Source organism: Anabrus simplex, chromosome 4 (assembly GCF_040414725.1).
Source record: "Anabrus simplex isolate iqAnaSimp1 chromosome 4, ASM4041472v1, whole genome shotgun sequence".
Taxonomy (NCBI): domain Eukaryota; kingdom Metazoa; phylum Arthropoda; class Insecta; order Orthoptera; family Tettigoniidae; genus Anabrus; species Anabrus simplex.
This window is the reverse complement of record NC_090268.1, coordinates 327,568,820-327,595,961: the sequence shown is the minus strand read 5'-3', so window position 1 is coordinate 327,595,961 and position 27,142 is coordinate 327,568,820. Positions and strand designations below refer to the sequence as shown.

General features: G+C 39.3%; 1 protein-coding gene across 2 annotated transcripts in view; it reads left to right on the top strand.

Moving 5' to 3' along the window:
* Positions 1 to 27,142, top strand: part of LOC136871953 (calcium-independent phospholipase A2-gamma) — a 65,339-nt gene that overhangs the window by 29,834 nt on the left and 8,363 nt on the right. For both annotated transcript variants that reach the window (XM_067145707.2, XM_067145709.2), the window contains exons 7-8: positions 1,447 to 1,638; positions 4,017 to 4,230. In XM_067145707.2, the coding sequence (XP_067001808.2) occupies positions 1,447 to 1,638; positions 4,017 to 4,230 (406 nt within the window). The remainder of the gene's footprint in view (positions 1 to 1,446; positions 1,639 to 4,016; positions 4,231 to 27,142) is intronic.

Below are 27,142 nucleotides of genomic sequence, written 5' to 3'. Positions count from 1 at the left end.
ATGTACACAGTTACCAGGTTGGAGTATACCAGCATGAAGTCTTCTAAGTAAAACTCCAAATGTAATATGAAAGTCGCCACCTCTTCAATTATCAGCCGAATAGGCACAAATTAACGTTGTCATGCAGGCGTAAGTCACTGTATACTATAATGAAACAGTCTCAAAGTATGCAAAAACCTAAATGGTGAAGCACTGATTAAGCACAAGTGTGTATAGGAGTCGCAGAGTTGCCGATATACCACACGCACATTTGGAAAGCAAATTGTCACTAGTTAGTCAATAGAGGCTTAGATGTTGAAAATACAAGTGAAATCTCGGCCTGGATATGCACTGCTCCCAGTTAGAATATGTAAAGAAAATAGCTCCAAATGCAACATTGAAGTATTTACAATAAGGACATTATCAGTTTGTCATACCTCATCTTGAACCAAGTAGTTCTGCCCGAAAATGGAGAGTCCAGGGCACATGTCGCTAAGGACGGAGATGACGTTAAAGGTTCCTCCCTCCACACAGGCCAAAGTCCATCTCAACACATTCAGAGGAAGGCCGGGTATTTATAGTGTGGAATAATGAGAAATATGTCTGGAAGATTCCAGAGGTTAGTGGAGCATGCGTGACAAAGCGGGCGATGTCACATGACGTCAGGCAGCGAAAAGGAAGTTAGATTATCGTAGATCGTAAAAGTGGATAGAGCAGAGTTCGTGCAAGGTATGATGTGTGCGAATTCACATAAGTATGCAAGTTGCAGTTCAAGAGAAAATGCGGTGTGTATCCTGATGAGGGTAAGTCCATATTAATAGTAGAAAAAGGTTATGTGCGTGGCGAGGTTCATAACAGTAGTTGCCGGTGAAGTGAAGAGTCCGTTACAGCGCCAATGACCTATATGTTAGGCCCCTTTAAACAACAAGCATCATCATCATCATCATCATCTTCTTCTTTCTGTGAAACATGGCAGTGCATGGAAGTAACACGTCAGTAATTAGGGCAAGCTTTTGAAATGTGGTGCTACAGGAGGTTGCAAAAAGGTGAAATGGATAGATCAAATCATAAATGTAAATGAAGCCATTTAGTAAGAGAAGAACAATTTGGCAAAATTTGACCATAAGAAAGGATAGATTGATAGGACACATCTTGGGACACCCAGGATTTGATCAGATATTTTTGTAGGGAAGTGTAGAAGATAAGAACTTTACGGGTAGACCAAGGCATATATTTGGTAAACAAATTAGTACAGATGTAGTTATATAGAAATGAAAAGGCTGACACAAAACCCAACTAGTGAGATCTTTTGTGTGTGTGCTATCAAAAGCATTCTTACATGTAAAGTTGTTGTTCTCTGTTTGTTTCCTTTACTTTTATGTTAGCTCTCATACTTGAACACTAGTTCATTTTAGATGTATTGGTTCATATATTTTCATGTTCTTTTGTTTTTTGTTCTTTATATAGATTGCTGCTGTATCTGCTGTTGTAAATCAGCCTAAAGTTATGGCATATGTGTTCCGAAACTACTCCTTGCCACATAAGATGCAATCACAGTATGTAGGCAGTAACAAGTACAGAATGTGGGAAGCTGCCAGGGCTTCAGCTGCTGCTCCTGCTTATTTTGAGGAGTTCCGACTGGGAGAATACCTGCACCAGGTGTGTATTACTGCTCATTCAGGGGCATACCATTTCAGATTTAAATACCTGGTCTGTTTCTTAATGCAGCATTCTTCAGATCTCTTGTCAAAAATGAAACCCAAAATGTGAATTTTTTCATGGTAATGTTTTTCAGTTGTTGTAACAGAAATAACTTGCTGTATTTATTCACATAATTTTCCTACTTTATTTTAATTATGCTTCACCTTGGAAAATGAGTGGATGGATTGTGATGCAAAATTAATTTTGAATCTAAATTCCACCATTTTCTTGGTATACTCCCTTGGCAGTCACAGGCATAGAGGTCTCATGTGAAGAGATAGGTTGTTCCTTTCCATGAATCTACACAGCCACCATCTGCTTGCTTTAAACTGTCAGATTCCTATATTGCTTTTCTTTGCAATCTCCAAACTGAATAGCTGTTGTTTCTTAAACCAGTTATATTTTAACTTTTTTTTTTTTTTTTTTTTTTTTCATATCATGGATACAGGCCTGATTTTAGTCCTCAAAATGACAAGGCTCTTTCTCTTCTTGCCATAATGCAAATGATGATGATGATGATGATCAGATAGGAAGAGGTTGAAACCGGTGTCAGCACGTCCTGTCAATACAAAGGGGTCAGCTCAGGACTTATCATCACCATCCGCGGACGAATCACCATCAGTAGCGTCATATGTCCTTACCTTATATAAACACTGTAGGGAGGTTTGAAATTGAATCCAGACTTTTGGCACGCAATCTAGTAATTAGAGATTGTATACCACCGTGTCTCCTATCCTGCTGACCAACATTCTGATGGTGAAAATTTCTTCCACCAGCGGGACTCAAACCAGCTAACAATGGTGTCAGAACCTATAAACTTGATATAGACATAAAGACATGACCACCAAGTGGGACTTTTGGGCAATGATGATGTTCAACTCTAGTTGGCCTCCATGCAGCCAACATATTGGCCTATGTTTTACTTTCAAACAATCAAAGTTATGAAGGTTGGGATAGCAGTTACTCAGGCCAAAATCAGTGTCAAAACCACTTGGCTGAAAAAAAGTTGATTGCTTCACCTGTTCAGGAAGCATAGTTGCTCGTAACGTGATGCTGAAGTTTGTGTCTGAATTAGGAAAGCCACAGATAAGTTCCATCAACTTCAGCTGCACCTTTACTCTGTTGTCCTCCCCATCACAATCTGTACATGCCAGTAGCTTGCCTAACCTTCTTGTTGTTGCCTGCTATCAACTCGGTTAATCTATCTTTCTTGTGCCCTAACATTGTATACCCCAAGTGGCCATATATTGGGTCCCTCCAGGAACCAGACAAACCAGAGATGTCCCCTGAAACACCTGGTACCAAATGTTTATTAATTATCTCAAGCTTATTAGTGTTACCAGGAATGAGGCACAATTGCTGACAGTTGTGGAGAGACCTTGTTGCCCGATTTGTTAAACAGCATGTGATACTGATATAAAGAGAACTCCAATATTTCCCTTGCAATTGAATGCATTCTAACTAAAAGTTATGATTATATTTTAAACATTAAAAAAATTTGCTTATCATACTCAAAACATATATATAAAATCAATTTTCTGGCATGGAAACTGTACTGTATTGAACATTATAAGTCAGATTAATATAGTTTTCGTTGAAGAAATATCAACCTTGTATGCATGCATGTATGTATGTATGTGGACTCATCATCCCAGAGGCTGTTAGATCTCCAACAACTCTTTTAGGTAGTCAGAAGGCATGTACTAGGGAAGTAAGGAGTGAAGTAGTCTCCCATTGCTTTCCTCATGGAACCAGAAGGTGCTGCACATGCCAGTCTGCCAGGGCCACCAAAATGCATACACCAAGGAACTCTCTGAGCAACACTTTCTTGAAGAATGGCATTACTGACATTACTCATACCTCCGTCAGTTTTATAATGTTAAAACCTAGGATGAGACCGAGAAAGGTTAATGAAAGTAACAAATTTGTTCCTGCCTGTACCAGAAGGTGTAGTGCACTGTAAATACTATGTCTTGTTAGAAATGGATCTGAGCCAGATGTAAGAATATAATTTGTAATAAAAAGAAAAAAGTAAACTCGTGTCCTCATCCTGAGGCGATGCAGCTTTCTTCAGGCACATCCTCACTGGAGATGAGTTATGCATACCATTTAAACCACATACCAGCCCTTCCTGTCATCTTAAATCTCTGGTAGTACCGGGAATTGAACCCAGTCTTTCAAGAACAGCAGCTAATATCGTTAACAGTTACACTATGGAGGCAGACATCATTCAACTAAATGTGTAGAAAGTTAACTACTGATAATGATGTCCATCTCAGTAATTATATCATACCTATGGTATGAAATTTATTCACGTCTCTCTTCAATGTTTGAAGGATGGTGGTATCTTGGTGAACAACCCATGTGCAGTCGCCATACATGAAGCTCAACATCTGTGGCCTGGGAACGGCCTACAGTGTGTTGTATCAATTGGCACAGGCCGTGCCAGTCCTGCTATAGAAGTACCTACTGAACTGAAGACCAATGGCAGCTCATCTTCTCTGAAGACAAAATTTATGAAAATACTTGATAGTGCAACAGACACAGAAGGTAAGCTGTTTATTTGTATTACGTCTTCACATAATTTTGTAGGGGAGGCTTCAGCTCTCATTGAGGGGTTACTTTGATAGATCTTCAATCTTGATGTGGGAAGTGTAGGATAAGAAGAAAGCTGGATTAACATAAAAACTATGTGTTTGTTTCAGAGTTCTTATCTTTATATATCTCAACATTGCAGTTAGATAGGAAACACGTTTCTGTGTAATGTGGTCTTATAACATACAGGATTTTGTGTCTGTTAATTGAAAATGTTGGTGTTGTGAGATAGTGGGTTATTCTCTTTTTTAAAATTTGTTTTTGTTAATATCTCTTTGGTGACATCCTAGGTCTATAGAGCGTTCCAACCTTAAATTGCAGTACAGCAGTAATGGGATAATTCCGTCTCTTTCCTTCTCCCATATTTTGCGGGTAGCGCTGTCCTACTCTAATGCAGCGGGTTTGCCAAATATCCGTGAACAGAATGTTATCAGTTAAAATGGGTGAATATCGTGTTATGTACAGAATTTCAAGGCGCATTTGTTGCCATTAACAACAAAAATGTAAAAAAATAATTTAATGTGAAAATGGTAATATAATGGAAAGTTTTGCCAAATGCAAAATCTTCATTGCATAGAACTTGTCACAACTCCTATTTCATATTCTTAATTTTCCTAATTTTTTCACTGCTGGTAAAGAAACATTTCAGCTTGATGTAGATAAGTTTATTTTTAAATTTAAATGATAACAAAATGCAGTATGTGTGTTTATTTTCAGTCATGTTCAGGGAATTTTATGTGCAGGCACGAAAAAGTCAGTCGCTGGCCAACGCCTTTCCTATTGAATTTGCATGGGGGGGTCAAAGCAAGGCAAATGGTCTTCAGATATGGAAGTTATTTTTAAAACAATCCCGAAGTTCTTGTCTTGCTTAGTTCTTAATTTGTGACAGGAAGAATATCTCCTTGAATTTTGGTTTTGCGCGTGACTCGGCTGGCTGAAGTACTGGTAATGATCTCCCAAACATGCGCTTTTAACATTTCCAGACAGTCAAATGCAGTTCAGTGCTCATTTCGTCAGTAGTATATATAATAGTGATCAAATACATATCAGTGACATATGTACAATTCTTGAGGGAAAGTGTATTTCGTTTGTGTGGTTCGTGAGTTCGTGCTCGTGCGTGGGGATCTAATTTTGAAGAAAAAGTGCAGAAGGATCATGGCGTGGTTAAAGCAAAGCAAAGGGTCTTCGGATATGGAAGTTTTTTCAATTATACCTCAAGTCCTTATCTCGTTATCTCTTAATTTATGACAGGGAGAACATCTCGTTTGTTTACGTTTCACGAGTGACTCGGCTGGCTGAGCTTTTAAATATACTGACAGCCATGTGCAGTGGTGTTCATTTAATCAGTATTATTAGATTCATTAAATAAAGATCAGTGATATATATATATATATATATATATATATATATATATATATAAAATGGCATGTGGCCTCTGAAGAGGCTGAGTGCAGGTCTTTCGAGTTGACGCCGCATAGGCGACCTGTGCGTCTATAAGAATGTGGCCCTACCTGTGATGAATCATAATGCTGAAGACGGCACACACACCCAGCCCCCGAGCCATTGGAATTAACCAATGAAGGTTAAAATCCCCGACCCGACTGGGAATCGAACCTGTGGCCCTCTGGACCAAAGGCCAGCACGCTAATCATTTAAGCCATGGGGCCGGACAAGATCAGTGATAAATGTATAGTTCTTGAGGACAAGTGGATTGTGTTTGTTGTGTTTGTGTAGTCTGTGTGGTTGTTAGTTCGTGCTCGTGCGGGGAGTTCTTAGATCGAAGAAAAAGTGCAGAAGGATGTACAATGGATTGTCAAATTAAAAAGAAACGTTCCGTAGGTAAACTCAGAGGAAAAGAACGCAATATTATGAGTGTCCTGGATTATTTTTTAAAGACTATGAATATGAGCAGCGCAGTCAGTGAAACAGCTAAAGAACAATCACTGCTATAAGGAAGGAACACACACATGGTCCTTTGCAAACTCCCGCAAAAAAAAAAAAAAAAAAAAAAAGCAAAAAAGAGAAGGATGGCAGAAAAATGCAAGGAAAATTAAATATGATGAAATTGTGCGAAGTGGAGTGCGTCGGGTGGTTCACTCTCTTTTATTTGCTAATATACCACCGACATTGAACGTAATTTTGAATTGGGTAAATGGAGAAGATTCTTTGCCACGATTTTCCAAAACTACGTTGTATCGCTTCTTACATGATATAGGCTTCCGTTATTTGAGACGGGGTAATAAAGCAGCTTTCATTGAAACCGATAAAATTATTAATTGGAGGCACAGATATCTCAGGGAGATAAAACGTTTGATGGCATAAAATAAAACTATAATTTACACAGATGAATCGTGGATAAATATTGGGCAGGCAGTGACAAAAGAATGAAAGGATACAACAGTGAAAATTGCACGACAGGCTGCCATTGAAGGGGTGAGTTCGGGACTTAGGCCACCGAAAAGCCGAGGACCGTGATTTGCCTTAGTTCATGCGGGTAATGAACATAGTTTTGTTCCAAATGCTGAACTAACATTTTTATGCCATAAAAACATAAGACAATTGGGCAAATTACGTGAATGAAGTAAAGAAAAATGGAAGAGATTTGTGGAATGCAGACGAATTACAGGACGATGTCGACGATGAAAAGATTTTAATACGACTTTCTGCATCGTCCGGATCGTCCTCAAGTCCATCTCCCGAACCCGGTTCATCCAAAGCGGGAACATCAGGCCTGCAGAAAGGATAGAAGGTGTACGTCCAATGTCTGAGAGCAACGCTAGTGATTAAGGTATGTTGTATTTATTTTACCATCCTACAAATATTAATTTATGAATGAATGAACTTAAAATTACAAACGAAAAATGTAAAACTGTGACGCCCTGTTTGAGTCGCACTTGAGCGTGATCTTCACGAGTCGATTTCGCAACAGCGCGCTCCATCTACGCTGTACTGCAATTTAAGGTTGGAACGCTCTATAGAAAGTGTTTCTGTTTTTTGTTTGAGTGCTCTGATTACTCTTAGTACTATAGTTCAGTTTTTATGAGTTTCGACTTGACATTTAAACACCGCCTTTTGGCGGAGGCTAAGTGAATTAATAAACAACCAATCATAGGCAGCCAATCTCTCCGATAGAGCGTGTTTGACTCTAGTTCCGGTTACCAGTGGTGTCGAGCTGTGGTTTCCTGTAGCCACGTGCTGTCAGCTGTGTATTGTATTGTGCTCAGTTCTTTCCACGGTCTTTGTCAGTTCACTCGCTCATTCTTGATAAAGCACCAACACTGGCAGCTAGAAATAATGAGTTGATTGAACGGATGAAGGAGCACAATGTTTTGGTTCGCGATAACATGAAGAAGAGGGGATCTCGTGCATCTTGTGAAACAAAACAAGCCCTAGTACCCAGTTTACGTGGTGAATGAAATAGCCAGGGGGCATTGGCATAAAGTTGTTCGCCTTCAACCATATCATTGCCATTCTAACATCATAGAACTGATTTGCAACTCTTTACAGTTTCAAAAGTTGAAAGACTTCTTTGGGAAGCCATAGGCTGTGTAAGTTCAGAAGACTGGAGCAACATTGTGAGACACAGTCAGAGATAAGTGAAGCTTAGGAGAGGGAAAGTATCACAAACGTTTATGTTGAAGACTTTATTATCTTGTTAGGGTCAAGCGAGCGTGAAACCTCAATAGACGATGACAACATGACAATGCCGATGGCTACTCAGAAATGTGTGGTGTATTCCCTTTGTAGGATTCCTTCCTTAGAAAAAAATTGAATCAATTAGCAACGCGAGCTCTTCTAGATGGAGAGCAGAAATTTCATTTAATTTTTTCATGTTTTATCTGTTCAAGCATTCATCTGTTTTTATCTTATAGCCTTATCCTAAATATGTTGTGTGTTATTGTTCATCTTGTGTGAGTTATGCATGTTTCTACAAAGAATAATTGATTCTGGACTTATATTTCAGTCCATACACAGAGGTGCCAACCTTTGAAGGGGGCTATCAGCAATCCCATTTTTATAAACTCGTGCAACCCCCCCCCCTGTTGTAAACGTTTACGAGTCAAATCCAAAGCACCCCATTTGCCCTTTCCTACAGCAGTCTATTCTAAAGTATATCATATTACACAATAAAATTTGCTCATTACTTGTTAGTTCTGCGATAAAAAAAATTCTTGTAGTTTGTTTCACACCCAGCAGCTGCTTTTCAGTGTAGGTTTTCTTGAAACATACTTCTCCCCCCAGATGACATTTTTGTCTTCAGAACCATAAGTGATTCCAGATGGATGTACTTAATGTAGGCCTGAATTCTGTCTGAATTTTTCCTAACAACACTGAAAACTCTTTCTGTGGGAGAGTTACTATGAGGTACACTTAGTACTGCAAATACAAATTACTTAAAGTTTTGTACTTAATTTGTCCATTTCAGTGGCAGCTCGTGAAAAAATCGTCCTACGTGCTACAAAAAACAAGCTAAATACGCTGTTTTAAATCTGCATATTGCCATGATGAACAACGCATATTTCAAACTTGGTAATAATAATAATAATAATAATAATAATAATAATAACAATACAACTTTTCTCACAATTTATAACTCTGAACAAACAAAAACAACATTAATTTGAAAGCAGATGAATTCTTCGACAACTGTCTACGAGATAAATAATTCATTCGAGAAATATTGTTTTTACTAACCTAATGGCGCAACTTACATCAGTGCAAATAGAATCGTGGGAATATAGATCCCCACTAAGAACACTAATTTAATTTCACTTTATATACACTGCAGTGGATAAATAATTTGATAAATCTCCGTATAAACTTGAGCACTAACACAATGACAGAAAAAACACGCACCAGTAATATAACCGCGAGATTAAAAACCGCACAAAGCAACTGAAAGAGCTGCCGACTGATTCATTGAGACCTCCCCTATTACCAGAGTAAATGTCCGGCTCCATGGCTAAATGGTTAGCGCGCTGGCCTTTGGTCACAGGGATCGCGGGTTCAGTTCCCGGCTGGGTCTGGAATTTTAACCATCATTGGGTGTATGTGTTGTCTTCATCATCATTTCATCCTCATCACGACTCGCAGGTCGCCTACGGGCGTCAAATCAAAAGACCTGCATCTGGCGAGTCGAACATGTCCTCGGATACTTCCGGCACTAAAAGCCATACGCTATTTCATTTCACCAGAGTAAATTACATTGTAATGCGGGATCACATTTAGGGTCACTCAAAGATTCTTTGACTCACCTACGAATTCCTTATTTTTGATACAAAAGGAAGATGGATATTTTAATAAGCATGTGTGAGATAGATTGCCTCCGCTTACGCTTTACTTTCGAGCCCAGACGATGCTACTCTCTAGTGGCAGACTCGCTTACCACGTTCAACATCACACGGCCGACTTAATGCGTCGCTCTAGCTAGCTAAGGAGCGCAGCGAGGGATCCAGTTGGCCGTGAACATCAAGGTAGCAGGAGACATCGAGTACTTCTACCCCCTTGCGTGAGAGGAAGTAACTATAGACGGGATCAGTGAAAGTTGATCCCGGTTTATGGTATACTCCGCCGGCTAGGGGGAGTGTTGCAAGCTTGGCTGCGCCTGCGTATTGCTTCCTCCAGGCTACAGGCAAGGGCTCACTTCACATGAGCACGAGCCTTGTTCCCCGGGAGAACGGCGCTAGGTGTTCGACAGATCTCGTCCTGATTTTCACAAAACACAAATTCATATCGTACTCAAAAAACGAAAAGGCACCAGGATAATTTTACTGTACATAAATAATATTCCTTACAGTTTCAAGCTACGTGCTGGAGCCCGGTAGCACGTACTGACTGGCCGCCACTGGTCCATTTTTATTTTTAAGCTCTGCAATGTTGCCCCAATTCACATCAATGTTAGGTCCATGTACAATATATTCCAGGAAAGTATCACTCTGGTAAACTGCAAATTCCTCTTCAAGTTTGTCATGTTCACTTTCTTTGACCAAAGTTGGGAATCTTCGAACAAAGTATTCAAGAGATGAATAGGAAACCTTCATTCTGAGAGAGATGTCTACAACTTCGGCATGATGAAGAAATTCATCATCAAGGGGAATTTTTCTGATAATATAACTGCAAGCTGCCTTATAAAACTCTTACTCTTACAGAATTTATAAAACATCTCTTCATCACAGTCATTATCTTTCAAGTTTTTTTTTTTTTTGCTAGTTGCTTTACGTCGCACCGACTCAGATAGGTCTTATGGCGACGATGGGACAGGAAATGGCTAGGAGTGGGAAGGAAACGGCCCTGGCCTTAATTAAGGTACAGCCCCAGCATTTGCCTGGTGTGAAAATGGGAAACCACGGAAAACCATTTTCAGAGCTGCCGATAGTGGGGTTCGAACCTACTATCTCCCGAATACTGGACACTGGCCGCAATTAAGTGACTGCAGCTATCGAGCTCGGTCTTTCAAGTATGCCCTAGCATTTGCTCCAATTACCAAGTCCTCATTGGCTTTCTGGTATTTCCTCCTCTTGAATTCAACACTCAAAAGGGAAGTAGATTCTAAATGAATAGAACATGGCTGAACAAATCTGACCAATAGGTCAGTTAAAAGACCAGTAAGTTTCCTCCTAAAAAGATGTATGGCTGGAGCATCTTGTTGCAGAAATATATTCACTGAGTTAAGAACAGGAAGTGTACTCTGAAGAAAGTAGCAAAACAGTTTTTTTGTGTGGGTCTTGTATGAAAGATTTCACAGTTTCAAACTGCCTGGTTTTCCGTGGTTTCCCATTTTCACACCAGGCAAATGCTGGGGCTGTACCTTAATTAAGGCCACGGCCGCTTCCTGTCCCATCGTCACCATAAGACCTATCTGTGTCGGTGCGACGTAAAGCAACTAGCAAAAAAGAAAACCAAACTGCCTGGTGGTCTCATTTTTATGGTGGATCTCACTACAAAACATGAGTGTCAAAGCTTCCCACTGCTCAAGAACTCCACCAGTAGACTGAAGAAGTGAGAGCCAACAGATACTAACATATTTCAAAATTTTGTGACTCTCTGTGCCACAAACAGCCTGATAAACTTTCAACTTGTTTTGCCTTTTAGAACTCGTATCGAGATAGTAATATAAGTGAACCAAAAAGTTCTCTGCATTGACTGGTAATTGGGCTGCTGCTTTTTGTGCACAGATGTGTATGAGATGACATGAACAACCTGGGACATAAACAGATGAAAAAAAATAAAATGCAATTTTCCCTTGGAATGGCTAAAGAAGACAATTCACTATTAATAATAGAGAAAATTCCCTCATCTGTATTGTTGGTACTCTCTAACAATGACAATAGAAGAGTTGATATTTGGCCTCTCTGAGCATTAAAGAAAGAGAAAAACTATAGGATAAATTTAACTGTATTTGAATCCATACTACCATCGGTAGCCAAGGAAAAAGGCGTTATTTGCAAAAGTTCACTTATTTCCTTTTTTTTTTGCCTCAGATGCTGTGTATTGAACTAAAGCAGAGGTTTTAGTTCTTGCACAACCATATTTCTGAGATATTTTAGAGTTAGGGAACATTGATCTAAACAAATTTCTAGTGTGATCTGAAACTGATAACGGAATATTATGCTCCAAAAGAAATGATGTGAACAGCAATTCGGCATTCGTCACCGCAGTTTCATTACCTTTTACGAAGAACGATGAAACAGACTGGTTTTGTAATTTTAATTCACCGTATTTGTGATTTTTCTTGGATTCTATGTGTCATCTGCAATCATCACGTCCACCGTGAGCCACAGAGAAATCACATGAACACACACTGCAGAACATGTGGTTTTTACTCACACAAGAAGCAAGTAGGCATGGCCATTCCTTTGTGTAACCGTCTTGATATTTCTGTAACACTGCTGTCTTCTTAGAAGAAGATGCAATTTGACAATTGCTCGGCTTCATTTTACAAAACCAATCACTTCTTTTCGAATCAACGACTAGATAATTAGAACTGAAATGTGCTAAATATACCACTCGTTCTATGCACCGAATACGCGCACTGGAGAACTGCCGCAGAGCAAGGAGTACCGAGTAGCAAGGAGTAGAGGCTACCTCACGGCTGACTTGATGCGTCATTCTAGCTAAGAGAGCAACGTATATCTATGTAGCTGGCCATGATTTCACAACGCTCTCAGGAAACAAAAGGAAGTGACAGCCAAATAACAGTCAAATATGTTTAGTTGCCAACTTACAAACATTGAAACCGAGGAGGGTTGACCAGTAATGCTCTAAGGGATTGAACATTTTTTTTACTTCTTTCCTTTTTTCGTAGAAATTAATTTTTATCATGACAGTGCTGTTTTTCCGTAATAATTTCCCCTTCAGCCGTTATGCTGTAATCACGAAGTGAAATCCGTAATCATTACGGACAATCCGTAAGAGTTGGCTCTGTATGCATTTCTGTTCATCTTGTGTGTCGTGAATCAGCTGTTTGTTCTCGTAACAATTTAGCACCAATGTCTGCCTTCTGTTTAACTGTCAAGACGAAACTCATAGAAACGGAACTATAGGTTTTGAAATTTTGTAAATTTGAGCAAAATAGAATTTTGGGCATTTACTGCATTTTAGTTTAGAACACAAAGCAAGGTATACATGTTCGTATGATGGATGTGTGGGTGTTACTAATAGTTACAAGCCCCATAGACAACTTCATACTATCCCCAAAACTTTTAGTGATTCTTTGGCTCCCTAGTGATGAATCTGTAACTTTTTTATCTTCATGATAAGGATTGACAACTTCTAATATAAAAAATGAATCTGTTATGTATTGCGGTGGCATCTAAGCGGTATAATCGCGAAGCATTGAATACTGTTGTTATTTATATAGCAAACCAGACCGAACCCCATGGCACTACAGCCCTTGAAGCTACCAAGCGACTGCTGCTCAGCTCGAAGGCCTGCAGATTACGAGGTGTCGTATGGTCAGCACGACGAATCCTCTCGGCTGTTATTCTTGGCTTTCTAGACCGGGGCCGCTATTCGTCAGATAACTCCAATTCTAATCACATAGGCTGAATGGACCTCATACCAGCCCTCAGGTCCAGGTAAAAATCCCTGACCTGGCCGAGAATCGAACCCGGGGCCTCTGGGTAAGAGGCAGGCACGCTACCCCTACACCACGGGGCCGGCTATTTATATAGCAATGCAAAGAAATAGAAGTGAAAATAGAATGTCGTGGACATGAGCAAAAATAAAACATGCCTTAAACAACACAGTATTACAAGAGAGATGTCAGCAGTTAATTTATGAAGACTGATCATCGAGGCATTCCATTCTGTCACAGCCACAAATATGGAGGGGTACTACAGGTAGGTGAAAGAACTTGAAGAATACTGGAGGTGAACAGTATCATAGAAATGGCCATGGACAACATTATAATTACAGTAAAACGTCATTAATTCAAAGGGCTTAAAAATAAAAAATTGGACCTCGATTCCAATGTGATTTTGAATTACCAGTCTATTCTGAATCTTCAGTATTCTCATGCCAGTTGCATAATAATATATCAAACAAGAGGGCACTCTTAAACACAAGAAATAAAACAGTTATATGAAGCAGTATAAACAACCCCTTTTTCACAGCATGCAATAAAATGCAATAAAACAATCAGGTTAAGTTTACAATACCATTTGTCAATGTCATGTGTAAAAGTGTCATCATAATTTGGTCTGTTGAAAGTGGCAACAACCGAAGTGAAATTTGTAACCTTGTATGCGAGATCAAAGTGAAGACTTCTGCGATTCCCATCGTGAGCGCATTTACAATAGTTGTGTTAGGTGATTGAAGTTCGTGCAAAGATATTTTCTACAAATCATTGTCATAAAATAATAAAAACATGAATAATTCAATGTATTTGGTGGGAACATAAGTTTCTTCGCATTTTAATCTCTACAGCAGCGGTAAAGCAACCGCTGCTCACTGATTCATGTAGGCAGGCAAGAATGACTCGCTGTCAGTTGTTCAGTGTGTACATGACTCTTAATGACCTTGCTAGTATATGCTGCAGTTTGTGTGTGCTAGTGTGTATTTACATGGCAAGTTTAAATGAGTATTTCAGACACCTCAGAAAAATGCTTCATCACAAACTATGAGGAAAATTTGTGCTGTTTATGGTGAAAATGTAGTAACCAATTGGACATGCCAGAATTGGTTTTATAGGTTTCAATCTGGAATTCGCTCCTTAAATGACAAACACCACAAACCCCATACTGTAAGACCCATTGTTACAGACAAAAAAAGACTCAAGGAGTTGGTTGGAAGTAACCCAAGGGTGACAGCACGAGAAATAGCTCAAGTGCTGAATATATCGGCTCATAATGTGAGGCTTGGTTACATAATTCGTTGCGATGTTTGGATCCATTTGTGACTCCTTACTAAGGTGCAGTGAATAGGATCCATTTCTGAAACTTCTGGTGACAGGTGGATAAATGGATCATATATGACAACATTGTAAGGAAAAAGTAATGGGAAAGAAAAGGTGAATCTCCACTCACAGTTGCTAAACCAAGTCTCCATTCCAGAAAAAATACCATACTGCTTTCCATTTGGTGGGATTGTAAAGGCATTCTATACTACAAATTGCTTCCTAATGGACAGACCATCAGTTCAGTGGGATACTATTCTCAGCTGGATCATCTGAAAGAAGCCATTAAAGAGAAACGGCCAGAATTAACAAACGGTGAAGTGGTGTTCCATCATGACAGCGTGAGGTCGCACATGTCTATTGAAACTTGTTATAAGTTGCTGGGAAGTGTTACCTCACCCACCCTACCTCCCTGATATCACTTCTGTCTCTAGCTCTGAAGAATTTTCTGAATGGTAAACACCTCACTTTGGTGGAGAGCTGCAGAAGGACCATTGAACAGTTCATATAACAAAATCCTTCAACTTCTTGGGAAACTGGTATTTTTAAGCTACCGGGGTAATGGCAAGAAGTCATTGATAATAATGGTGAATAGTACAAAATAAAACTTGTGTGATGAAATAATTCAGATATAGAGAATTAGAATTAATTTTGATTTCACCCTGATGTAGATAGATGTCAATAAATGCATTTATGTTTGCTTTTGCCTGCTTTCCTGACAGCCAATTGAAATAAGGTTTAAATTGGTAGATTATCAATGTTCCCCATTGCACTGATGGTGCTGCTCTATTAATCTACTTCCGTCTGTCTTATTAACATAGAGAAAATGCAAGCATAAACTCACGTGTCCTTGCACTGGAATGGCTAAGAATTACATCAGCAAGCTGTCCATTCATGCCATTAAGTGGGTATGCATATCTTCCAGGCATCCTAAATCGTGATACAAAACAGACTTTCGTCTGCACCATATACATAGAAACATGTTTGCCAGTAATGTACATGTTTGCTAATAATGTTAGTATCAGTCAGCTTAGCACAGTTCAAATCTGTCTTGGTTCTAGACTCTTGTGCACTTGCAGAGGCAGCTGTTTTTGTTCAACTTTGAAATAGAATATGTAACACAATTATGAAAAGACACCAAAAATCCCTAGTATTGTATCAACATACAAAAAATTCACAGTGATCAATAAACTGTAAAGAGAATAAAACTAGAAAGGCACCATGAAAAGTTTTTTTTAGAAGTAATCAAGGCAAGCAGTATGTGAACTAAATCTGTCAGGCCTACTAACTTAGAGGCCACTACATAACGTCATTCAGAATCTCTGGTGACGAGTTTGAAGGCTGCTGGCGGTGCTATTGTCAACTTGAGCACGTTGAAACAGGGAGTGATGATTCACGTCTGTACTGAGAACGTGCGTGTAGAGTTTCATGACATTAGTTGCAACAATGCTGAAGTGGATTGACCCTTACTGAGAGGGCTACATAACAGCCCTTTCCGATGCAAAATATAGCTATTCTTCAATCCAAGGAATGTGCAGGAATCGTGATTTCTTGATATCAAAGAACAGGTTGAGTGCTGTATTGAATTAAAAAAGGCAAAGGTCGACTGGGTGTAATTTCATAGGGGGGAAAAATACAGGCAAATCCACAAGAAGCCACCAGCCACACATCAAAAGTGGTGGGGAAAGTGAAAGCGGTGAAGGTGGTAACCCTGCCCTCGAAAGGACTATCGCACATAAGTTGGGGATGTCTGTTTCAACAGTTAACGCCATAAACAACAAGGACCTGCAATTGGAAAAGCAACATAAGTGCTGAGTTCACAAGCTGTTGCCTCGTCACATTTTGGAATGTTGCACTAACGCAAGAAAGCTGTATGAGGACTATCTGGCCTGGGACAGAGGGAAAAATGTAGTGACATTAGATGAAGCGTATGTGTACCTTAGTGATTGTAACAAACCCTGCTTTATTTACTACCACCCTAGAGACAAAAAAAATTTATCAGACATTGTATAAAGAATGTCAGGAAAGTTTTCCAAGGGGTTTCACGATCATCGCTGGATACTGCTACAGTGGCAAGTTAACTATTCGCCGTGTCACTAATAATGTGAAGGTGAACTCTACATACTATCAGCAAGAGATTTTAACACCCTTTTACAACACAGATATCCCAGCACTGTATGGGAGGTCGAAAAATCAGGTATGGGTACATCCAGATAAAGCATCAAGCCACACCTCTCGTTCGACTAGTCTGTTCTTAAAGAGAATGGAGATTGAAACTGGAATCTGTACAATTCCTTTTACTAACATTCTGGTGAAGGCCCCCGATGGAATCATTCATAGACTTCTGTGCATTTGGACTCCTAAATAGGGCCTTGAAGAAATAGACATCTACGCACCACTATCATTGGCCTTGGAAAGCCTGTTAGGAGTGGGATAAAATAGACATGCTAGCTCTGCGAAAAAGTCTGCTGCAATGGAAATTACGTTGTCGGGCTGTAGCTAGAAATGCTGACTTTCCAATTGAGCATGATCGTTGGTGGAGACATGGCTTTTCATAAGCTAATTACCCTTCAAACATCGTCCCCAGAGATCCCGAATGACCTTTTGTAATGAGTGGGAGGCTGTCAGTTAATTACTGTATCATCAGCGTCACTAGCTCTGACAACAGACTCCAGCAGAGTTAGCATGCATTCCATTCTGTCATCTTGTTTTTCATTTTCTGGAGCAGTAACTTCTGGCATTAGCTGATCCTTGGTTAGTTGAAACCTATTAGCGTTGGCCAGCTCTCTGTGCTCTGATATCAGTTTGAACTTGTTCAATTCTGCATACTCTTGTAAATGTAATTCAACTATGGACGTTTCTTTCAGTTTCTTCCCCTCTTCATTATCATCATCATCGTTAGTCACATCTTGCGTTTCCAGGCCTAAGGCCACATTTTACAAAATAATTCTTGATGACAAAGAAGAAATTGCATCTCATATGACAGCAACTCCAAAAATAGCATCTATAATATTCCATTTTCTTATTCCTGTAGATAGCTCCCTCTGTGAACCAGTGGTTAGTGTCAGCCTCCAGATCCCAAGACAGTGGGTTCAAACCTGCTAGAGGTAGTAGGATTTATCAATGGTGTTTTTTTTTTTGTTTGTTTGTTGCTATTTTGCTTTACATCGCACCAACGATAGGACAGGAAAGGCCTAGGAATGGGAAGGAACGGTCGTGGCCTTAATTAAGGTACAGCCCCAGCATTTGCCTGGTGTGAAAATGGGAAACCACAGAAAACCATCTTCAGGGCTGCCGACGGTGGGGTTCGAACCCACTATCTCCTGGATGCGAGCTCACAGGTGCGTGCTCCTAACCGCATGGCCAACTCGCTCGGTTTGAATGGTGTTAGAAAGTCCATTCAGTGCTCCATGTTATTCAATGTCAGCATATAGATCTCTGGTGACACATTTGGTATTCATCCGACAAAAATGAATTACAACTCAGCCATACAGCATATGCACAAGAGAGATTCAGTTTATTCTGCTATCTAGTAAGCCTAGAGTAAAGCGGAACCTCTAAATTAATGAGCATGCATCTAGATGGTGTCGAATTAAAATGCCTGCACACGGTAGCTGAGGCTATACGGTTGTTGTTGTTGTTATTGTTGTTGTTATTGTTGTTGTTGTTATTATTATTATTATTATTATTATTATTATTATTATTATTATTATTATTATTATTATTATTATTATTATTATTATTATTATTATTATAGACATGATATGGGCTTATGCTGTGTCAAGAAAACAAGGCGAAACTCTTTACATTTTGTGAAGAACTTGCTCTGCATTTTCAGAAGAAAATCTTGACTGTTCATGAGGATGTCTTATACAATAATGAGGGTTTGAACTTAAGAATATTTTACTGTTGGAGAATTGCAATGGTACACTCGTTTGTAACCAAGTGGCTTGCTGTATACTAGCACAGCGCTCCAGGCGGGAGCTGACGACAACAATAAGCTCCAAATGAGATGTTCTATCACACTGTGCATGGTTCAGAAGTAACAGTGAGGACATCAGATGAATCAGGGACGAATGTCATAGAAGGAAATAGAAACTAATCAAATAAAAGCAACGAAAGACACCAGTATCGAATAAAACAGAGCTGAAGAATGGAAAGAAAGTATGTGGAGAAAATCAGCGGATAATGATGATAGACGGTGTTGGGGGGGAGAGGGGGCATACCCAGTGTACACGCGTATGAAAGTATGACATTAACACACAACACATAGCTTAGAATGAACCAGCTGGTGATTATTATTATTATTATTATTATTATTATTATTATTATTATTATTATTATTATTATTCTGTTGATGGAATATTTCTTGAGATTTATCACAGAAGGAATCACACCAGATGTTTCCTGTACCTGCTTTTATGAACATAAATGATGCCTTGATCACGAGACAGGAGAGAACTGATCATATTTGCGAGCACACACTGTTTAAAGTCAGATTGAGTTTATGTGCAGCCCACTGGTCTAACAGACAGGGGCATACGCAGAGGGGAGGGGGGATTAGGGGGATAAATATCCCTCCCTCTGAAATTTTTCATTTTCAGAACTTGTGATTATTGTGGCAACCATGTAAATGAAGATTTTTAGGTACCTCATGGTTTTGCTATAATTTGAACTACATATTTGCCAACAGTATGTTGATGCTCCATTTATATACAGTATGTATGTAATTTTTTCTTCTAAAAGCAATCATCCTGAACCAGTGGACGTCATTTCTGCACTTAACATTTTGTAACAATTATATTTTCCCAACAGTACTGTACATCGAGCACTGAAATTGTTTGCTGACTTACTAGTAACCGCTGCTACACCAGAACCCTCTTTTACATCACCTAAAATATTTGAAAGGTTATTTGTAGAATATAACTGCACAGGGAAGATTGAATATGTTATTTCTTTTGTATATACACAAAGAAGGTGTGACCATAGAAAATAATTATAATCCATGAAGGCTCAAAAAAACCCAGGAGACATCTGCTCTTGTGATCATCAACATGAATACAAATGTGTCTTAATTAGATAATTGTGTTATTTTGAAAGTTTTAATTTAATATTTTCAATTTCACAATATGCACCCAACATTATTTTATAAAAGTCCTCAAATTTTAATATTGAATATCTCCCCATCCCAAAAATAATTTCTGCCTATGCCCCTGCTAACAGAAGTAATATCTTTCTGTTTTGGCAGGTTACTTTTACTCACACTTGGGAAACGGCCTGCATTTGATAAAAAAAAAAAAAAAAATCAAAACACAGTGCGGACTGAAGCAGCCTATTACAGTACAGTATGGACTGAAACAAACGATACTTGCTTGTGACACTGACAATCATTTATTTGTGTCAACAATAAAAGATGAGGGGTCATTATTGCAATGATTATTACATGAGAAAAGGGTAGTTTGGAAACTCTCCAAATACGGTTGGCATCAGGAAAGACATCTGGCCGTAAAAGTAGGCTTGATCCACATCTATAGAGCGTTCCAACCTTAAATTGCAGTACATCGTAGATGGAGTGCGCTGTTGCGAAGTCGACTTGTGAAGAACACGCTAAAGTGTGACTCAAACAGTGCGTCACAGTTCCACATTTTTTGTTTGTAATTTTGTAATTTTAAGTTCATTCATTCATAAATTGATATTTGTAGGATGGTAAAATAAATACAACATACCTTAATCACTGTCGTTGCTCCCAAACATTGGACGTACACCTTCTATCGTTTCTGCAAGGCCTGATGTTCCCGCTTTGGATGAATCGGGTTTGGGAGATGAACTTGAGGATGATCTGGACGATGAAGAAAGTCTTGTTAAAAACTGTTCATCGTTGACATCATCCTGTAATTTGTCTGCCTTCCACAAATCTCTTTCATTTTTCTTTACTTTGTTCAAGTAATTTGCCCAATTGTCTACCGTAATGTTTTTATATGCAGCGTTTATTAAATTTTCCATATCATTTTTCTTGAATGATGCATTATGATACCAGATGTAGTTTTGCACCCGGGAGATGTAGAATCTGCCGACCTGCCGCTTATCATACAGGGCCCTATGCTGAGAAGTGATGTGCAACAATGCTTGCTTGAGCATCCCGTCCTCAAAAGATATTTGTTTCTTATGTAACCACTGTACGATGTCATCTTTTCGCCAAGAAGCCACCGGCAAAGGTTCCAACTTACGGGAATGTTAAGCGGCATTATCCAGCACGATCACGGCACCTTCGGGAGTGTTCGGTAACAGTTGTTCTGAAAATCACTTCTCATAAATTTCATGAGTCATTTCCTCGTGGGTGTCCACCATGTTTTTATGGCATAAAAAGGATAGTTCAGCATTTGGAATTTAACCATGTTCATTACCCGTGTGGACTAAAGTGAATCATGGTCCTCGGCTTTTCGGTGGCCTATGTCCCGTACTCACCCCTTCAATGGGGGCCTGCCATGCAATTTTCACTGTTGTATCCTTCCATTCTTTTGTCACTGTCTGCCCAATATTTACCTACGATTCATCTGTGTAAATTATAGCTTTATGTTGTGCCCTCAAACGTTTTATCTCCCTGAGATATATGTGCCTCCAATTAATAATTTCATCGATTTCATTAAAAGCTGCTTTATTACCCCGTCTTAAATAATGGAAGCCTATATCATGTAAGAAGCAATGCAACGTAGTTTTGGAAAATCATTGTAAAGAATCTTCTCCATTTACCCAACTCAAAATCACGTTTGATTTTGGTGGTATGTCTATATATATAAAATAAGATTTTTGTCTGTACATTGCTCAAAATTTAAAAAAGGATGATACTTCTGTATCGGTTGTATCTATAGTAACAAGGACATACACGCATCACGAGAAAAAGGCTGAAGAGAATTGAATGAAAATCGGTATGTAAAGTCCGGGAATAAGTCACTGCAATCTAGGCCATAAATAATCTTATTATTCACGCTGAGAACTGGTAGTTTAGGGGAAGGCCTAAAATTTAATTCGCAAATATTCTTGTTATTATTTGTCCTATATTAATGAAAATTGGTATGCGAAGTCGGGGAGTAAGTCATTACAATCTAGACTATACATAAGTTTATTCACACTGAGTGAAATGGCAGTTTAGGGGAAGGCCTAAAATTGAATTATTAAATATTAGTGTTATTGGTGGTCCTATTGACAAATAGTATATAACTAAATTATATATATTATTAAATTTCCGACCATTTATGTCTTATTCATTTACTGTACTGGCTGTGATAACAGAGATATTCATGAATTTGTTTTTTTTGTTGCTAAGTCCCTATCAGCGCCGTCACGAGAAAATGGGTAAACAGAATTTAATGAAAATCGATATGTAAAGTGGACGAATAAAGAACTACAGTCTACGCTATAATTAATTTTATAAGACGCCCTAATATTACAGAGTCGAAAGAAAACTGAATGTGAAGGCCTTCAATACAGAAAGCTCATAATATTGATCAGCAATAACATTACATTGACCATTGTAAGTTGTGATGTGCTTTGTGTGTTCGTTGCCGCTCATCTGCTGTATACCGAGTTATTTTAAAATTTGCTTTGCGTCGCGCCGACACAGATAGGACTCCTGGCGACGATGGGATAGGAAAGGGCTAGGAGTGGGAAGGAAGCGACACTGACTTTAATTACGTTACAGTCTGGTGTGAAAATGGGAGACCACGGAAAACCATCTTCAGGGCTGTCGACACCGAGCTTGATAGCTGCAGTCGCTTAAGTGCGGCCATTATCCAGTATTCGGGAGATAGTAGGTTTGAACCCCACTGTCGGCAGCCCTGAAAATGGTTTTCCGTGGTTTCCCATTTTCACATCAGGCAAATGCTGGGGTTGTACCTTAATTAAGGCCACGGCCGCTTCCTTCCCACTCCTAGCCCTTTCCTGTCCCATCGTCGCCATAAGACGTATCTGTGTTGGTGCGACGTAAAGCAACTATAAAAAAAAAGGGCTGTCGACAGTGGGGTTCGAACCCACTACCTCCCGGATGCAAGCTCATAGCTGGGCACCCCTGACCGCATGGCCAACTCGCCTGGTCGTACGGAGTATAACAGCCTGCCTGAATATTGGAGGGTTAGCTGGGGAGTTAGATAACTTTCTTCTTTAGTATGCCGTTCCTCTGGTTCACATATTTTTTGATACTACTGATACGTAACAAACTGGATCATCATAGCACTCGAGCTATTCAATCCCTACTCTGAGGCCCTGATTGGAATGAGCAGTGTGCATATTTAACGGAATAATGGCAGAGGAGTGCTCACGGCTGTCTGCGGTCTGGTCATTCCAGCACTGAAAATGAAATGGCTTATGGCTTTTAGTGCCGGGAGTGTCCGAGGACAAGTTCGGCTCGCCAGATGCAGGTCTTTTGATTTGACACCTGTAGGCGACCTGCGCGTCGTGACGAGGATGAAATGATGATGAAGACAACGCATACACCCAGCCCCCATGCCAGAGAAATTAACCAATGATGGTTAAAATTCCTGACCCTGCCAGGAATCGAACCCGGGACCCCTGTGACCAAAAGCCAGCACGCTAACCATTTAGCCATGGAGCCGGACTCCAGCACTGGAACTTTGGACTGTTAGTTCGGCACCGTAGTACTGTTCATTAAAAGTGAAAAAAATGTGAGGTTTTTAATTTGATCCAGTATTTTATATGATAACATTGTTTTTAATTGTTACATTCTTACTGACGACTTCAAGTAGGAAACCCACAAAGACAGTCTTTCTGAGAATCCCTTAGCAAAGCATGGGTACATCAGCTAGTTAGCAAATAAAAGAGAGTGAACCTCCAGATGCACTCCACTTTGCACAATTTCATCATATTTAATTTCCCTTGCATTTTTCTGCCATCCTTCTCTCTTTTTTTTTTTTTTTTTTTTTTTTGCGGGAGTTTGCAAAGGACCATGTGTGTGTTCCTTCCTTATAGCATAGATTGTTCTTTCAGAACAACCTGTAGCTTTAGCTGTTTCACTGACTGCTCTACTCACATTCATAGTCTTTAAAAAATAATCTAGGACACTCATTATAATATTGCGTTCTTTTCCCCTGAGTTTACCTACGGGACTTTTCTTTTTAATTTGACGTTCCGCTGTACATCCTTCTGCATGTTTTCTTCAAACTAAGAACCCCCTGCATGAGCACGAACTCACAACTACACAGACTACATAAACACAACAAACACAATCCACCTGTCCTCAAGAACTATACATTTATCACTAATCTTTATTTAATCAATCTTATAATACTGATGAAATGAACACCACTGCACAGAATTGTCTGTATATTTAAATGCTCACTGTTTGGGAGATCCCTACTGACCAACCAGCCGAGTCACTCGTGAAACGTAAACAAACGAAACATTCTCCCTGTCATAAATTAAGAGATAAGCGAGATAAGGACTTGAGGTATGATTTAAAAATAACTTCCATATCCGAAGACTGTTTGCTTCGCTTTAACGATGCCATGCCAAGTCAGTAGCAAAGATGGTGGCCAGCGACTGACTTTTTCGTGTATACATTTCTGCCTTTGTTCTTTGAACTAAAGAACGTTTCTTTTTAATTTGACGATCCATTGTACATCCTTCTGCACTTTTTCTTCGAACTAAGATCCCCACGCACGAGCACGAACTCACGAACCACACATACGAAATACACTTTATACATACTGCTGACAAAATGAGCTCTGCACTGCATGCGACTGTCTGGAAATGTGAAAAGCGCATGTTTAGGAGATCACGACCGGTACTTCAGCCAGCCGAGTCACGCGCAAAACTAAAATTCAAGGAGACATTCTTCCTGTCACAAAGTAAGAACTAAGCAAGGTACGAACTTTGGGATTGTTTTAAAAATAACTTCCATGTCTGAAGTCCATTTGCCTCGCTTTGACCCCCTCTGCAAATTCAATAGGAAAGACGCTGGCCAGCGACTGACTTTTTCGTGCCTGCATATAAAAATCCCTGAACATGACTGAAAGTAAACGCATATACTGCATTTTATCATCATTTAAATTTAAAAATAAACTTATCTACATCGAGCTGAAATTTTTCTTTACCAGCAGTGAAAAAAATAGGAAAATAATGAATATAAAATAGGAGTTATGACATAAGTTCTATGCAATGAAGATTTTGCATTTGGCATAACTTTTCATTATATTATCATTTTCACACTAAAGTGTTTTTTAAATTTTTTTTGTTTTTTTTTTTGTTAACGGCATCAAATGTGCCTTGAAATTCTGTACATAACACGATATTCACCCATTTTAACCGATAACATTCTGGTTTACGGATATTTGGCAAACCCGCTGCATTAGAGTGGGACAGTGCTACACGCAAAACATGGGAGAAGGAAAGAAACAGAATTATCCCATTACTGCTGTACTAGATTTTAAGGTTGGAACGCTCTATAGTTTGGTCTAGTTGAAAAAAGGCCAAGAAGAAGAAAGTTTTGGAAAATTTATATCCATTAATCAATTTTTATCCTAGTTCATATGTTAGGCGCTTGGCATCCACAGAAACAGCTAAGTATCGCGAGTCGCGTTGAGCATTGCGAATCTGTTTTCCTTCGTATTCTGTGTGCCGAGAAAAAGAAAGAAAAAATGACTGAAATGAAATGGAAAAAGGACCGTTCTCCTAATTTTTCCAAGGAGGACAAGGATGCCATAGTTAAAATCGAACCGGGCGAGTTGGCCGTGCAGTTAGGGGCACGCAACTCTGAGCTTGCATCTGGGAGATAATGGGTTCGAGCTCCACTGTTGGCAGCCCAGAAGATGGTTTTTAATGGTTTCCCATTTTCACATCAGACAATTGCTGGTGCTGTACCTTCATTAAGGCCATGGCTGATTCTTTCCCACTCCTAGGCCTTTCCTATCCCAACATTGGTGTAAGACCTATCTGTGTCGGTGCGACGTAAAGCCAATTTTTAAGAAACACCAGGTAACTTCACTCTTAGCCCTGTACTGCGACAAGGGAATCGGCTTTTCACAACCCCACATGTTCTTTCTATTGCTGACCTGGTTGCTTTATGGGCTCAATTATAAGCTCTCTCTTCAGCTGTTTTGGCATGAAGTACTGGAGTCAGCAGGTAACGACAACACATAGCCTTTGGCTCCCAGGAGTATGCCTTCTGGAATGTCTCCTGTTTCAAACTGAGCATGCACTCTTAAATTAATGAAGATATTGTTATCGTGAGCAGATCCTGGCCATCTTGCTACGATATTTAGGGACCTGAGGTGAGCATCACAAATAACTTGAATATCTAATGAAAACCACAAATAACGATTCCTATAAACTTCTGCATTATCACCCCCAGGAGATATTACAGGTATGTAGGTACAATCTATAGCGCCTAGAACACCAGGGATGTGTTGTACATCAAAAACAACACACATGATTTTCCTCACGTCAATTTGTTCGGAAGGCATTTTGATAAACTCGTATTTCAGTGCAGCAGTAAGGTTAGATACAGGATGAATGGCTCTGCAGACTTTCGCTGCGTATACATGCAGTAAATCACCAATGACTAACTGAAAACTTCCCGTGGCAAAGAACCTCAAAAGTTAGTAACAACATGTGCATTAGAGACAAAGGGTTGTTTCTTTTGGCAGGTTTAACTAGAATATCATGACCCTGAGTTCTAGCTGTTCTAAGGTATCTTTTCCCAAGCGATCCCTCAGTTTAAACTTCTTGACACTCTGTTCCCTCATTGGATTTTCTCATTCACAGAACACACGGGGAGCCCGACGAAATTCATCGTTTTCATTATCAGAAGATATATCCGAGAAATCAGAATAATCAGACATCTGTAAAATACGAATGAGATAAGATAATAACGTAAGCAATTTATCGAGGTTATGTTATAGAATTATTACATTACTCTGTAGTAAGAAGCGTAATATTGCCTATATACGGACAACTATAGTTAGCAATGTATGAGGATAGACTTCAGTGTAATTTCTTTTACCATTGCACCTTACTGCATCCAGTAGAGACATATTAAAATTCTCCGACAGCTCAGATGCTCTCAGGGTATAGTTAAAGTAAAATATCTTTGTTTAACGTGGAGTTTGAAAAGTGGTACAGTGCTTCTAAAATAAATGGCCTATCAATCCCTCAGATGGACGTCTCTATTCTACGCACCAGGTTTAACAACGTGAAGAGATAAAAATCGCATTTCACTTACACCTATAAACTGCGGTATTCTACAACTCCTACCTATAAATAATTTCAGCACATATGGTTATCTTAACTATACAGTTTATTAAAGCAAAATAAAACTTATAGGAAGGAGGAAATTAGAATAATGGTTCATTTCATAAGTCTTAAAATCAAATAAATCACATGGGAATGGTTCTATTTACAACTAAGGTACTTTTTTTTTCCGATTATGATCATCACTCGCTTGATATGAGCTAACCTAAC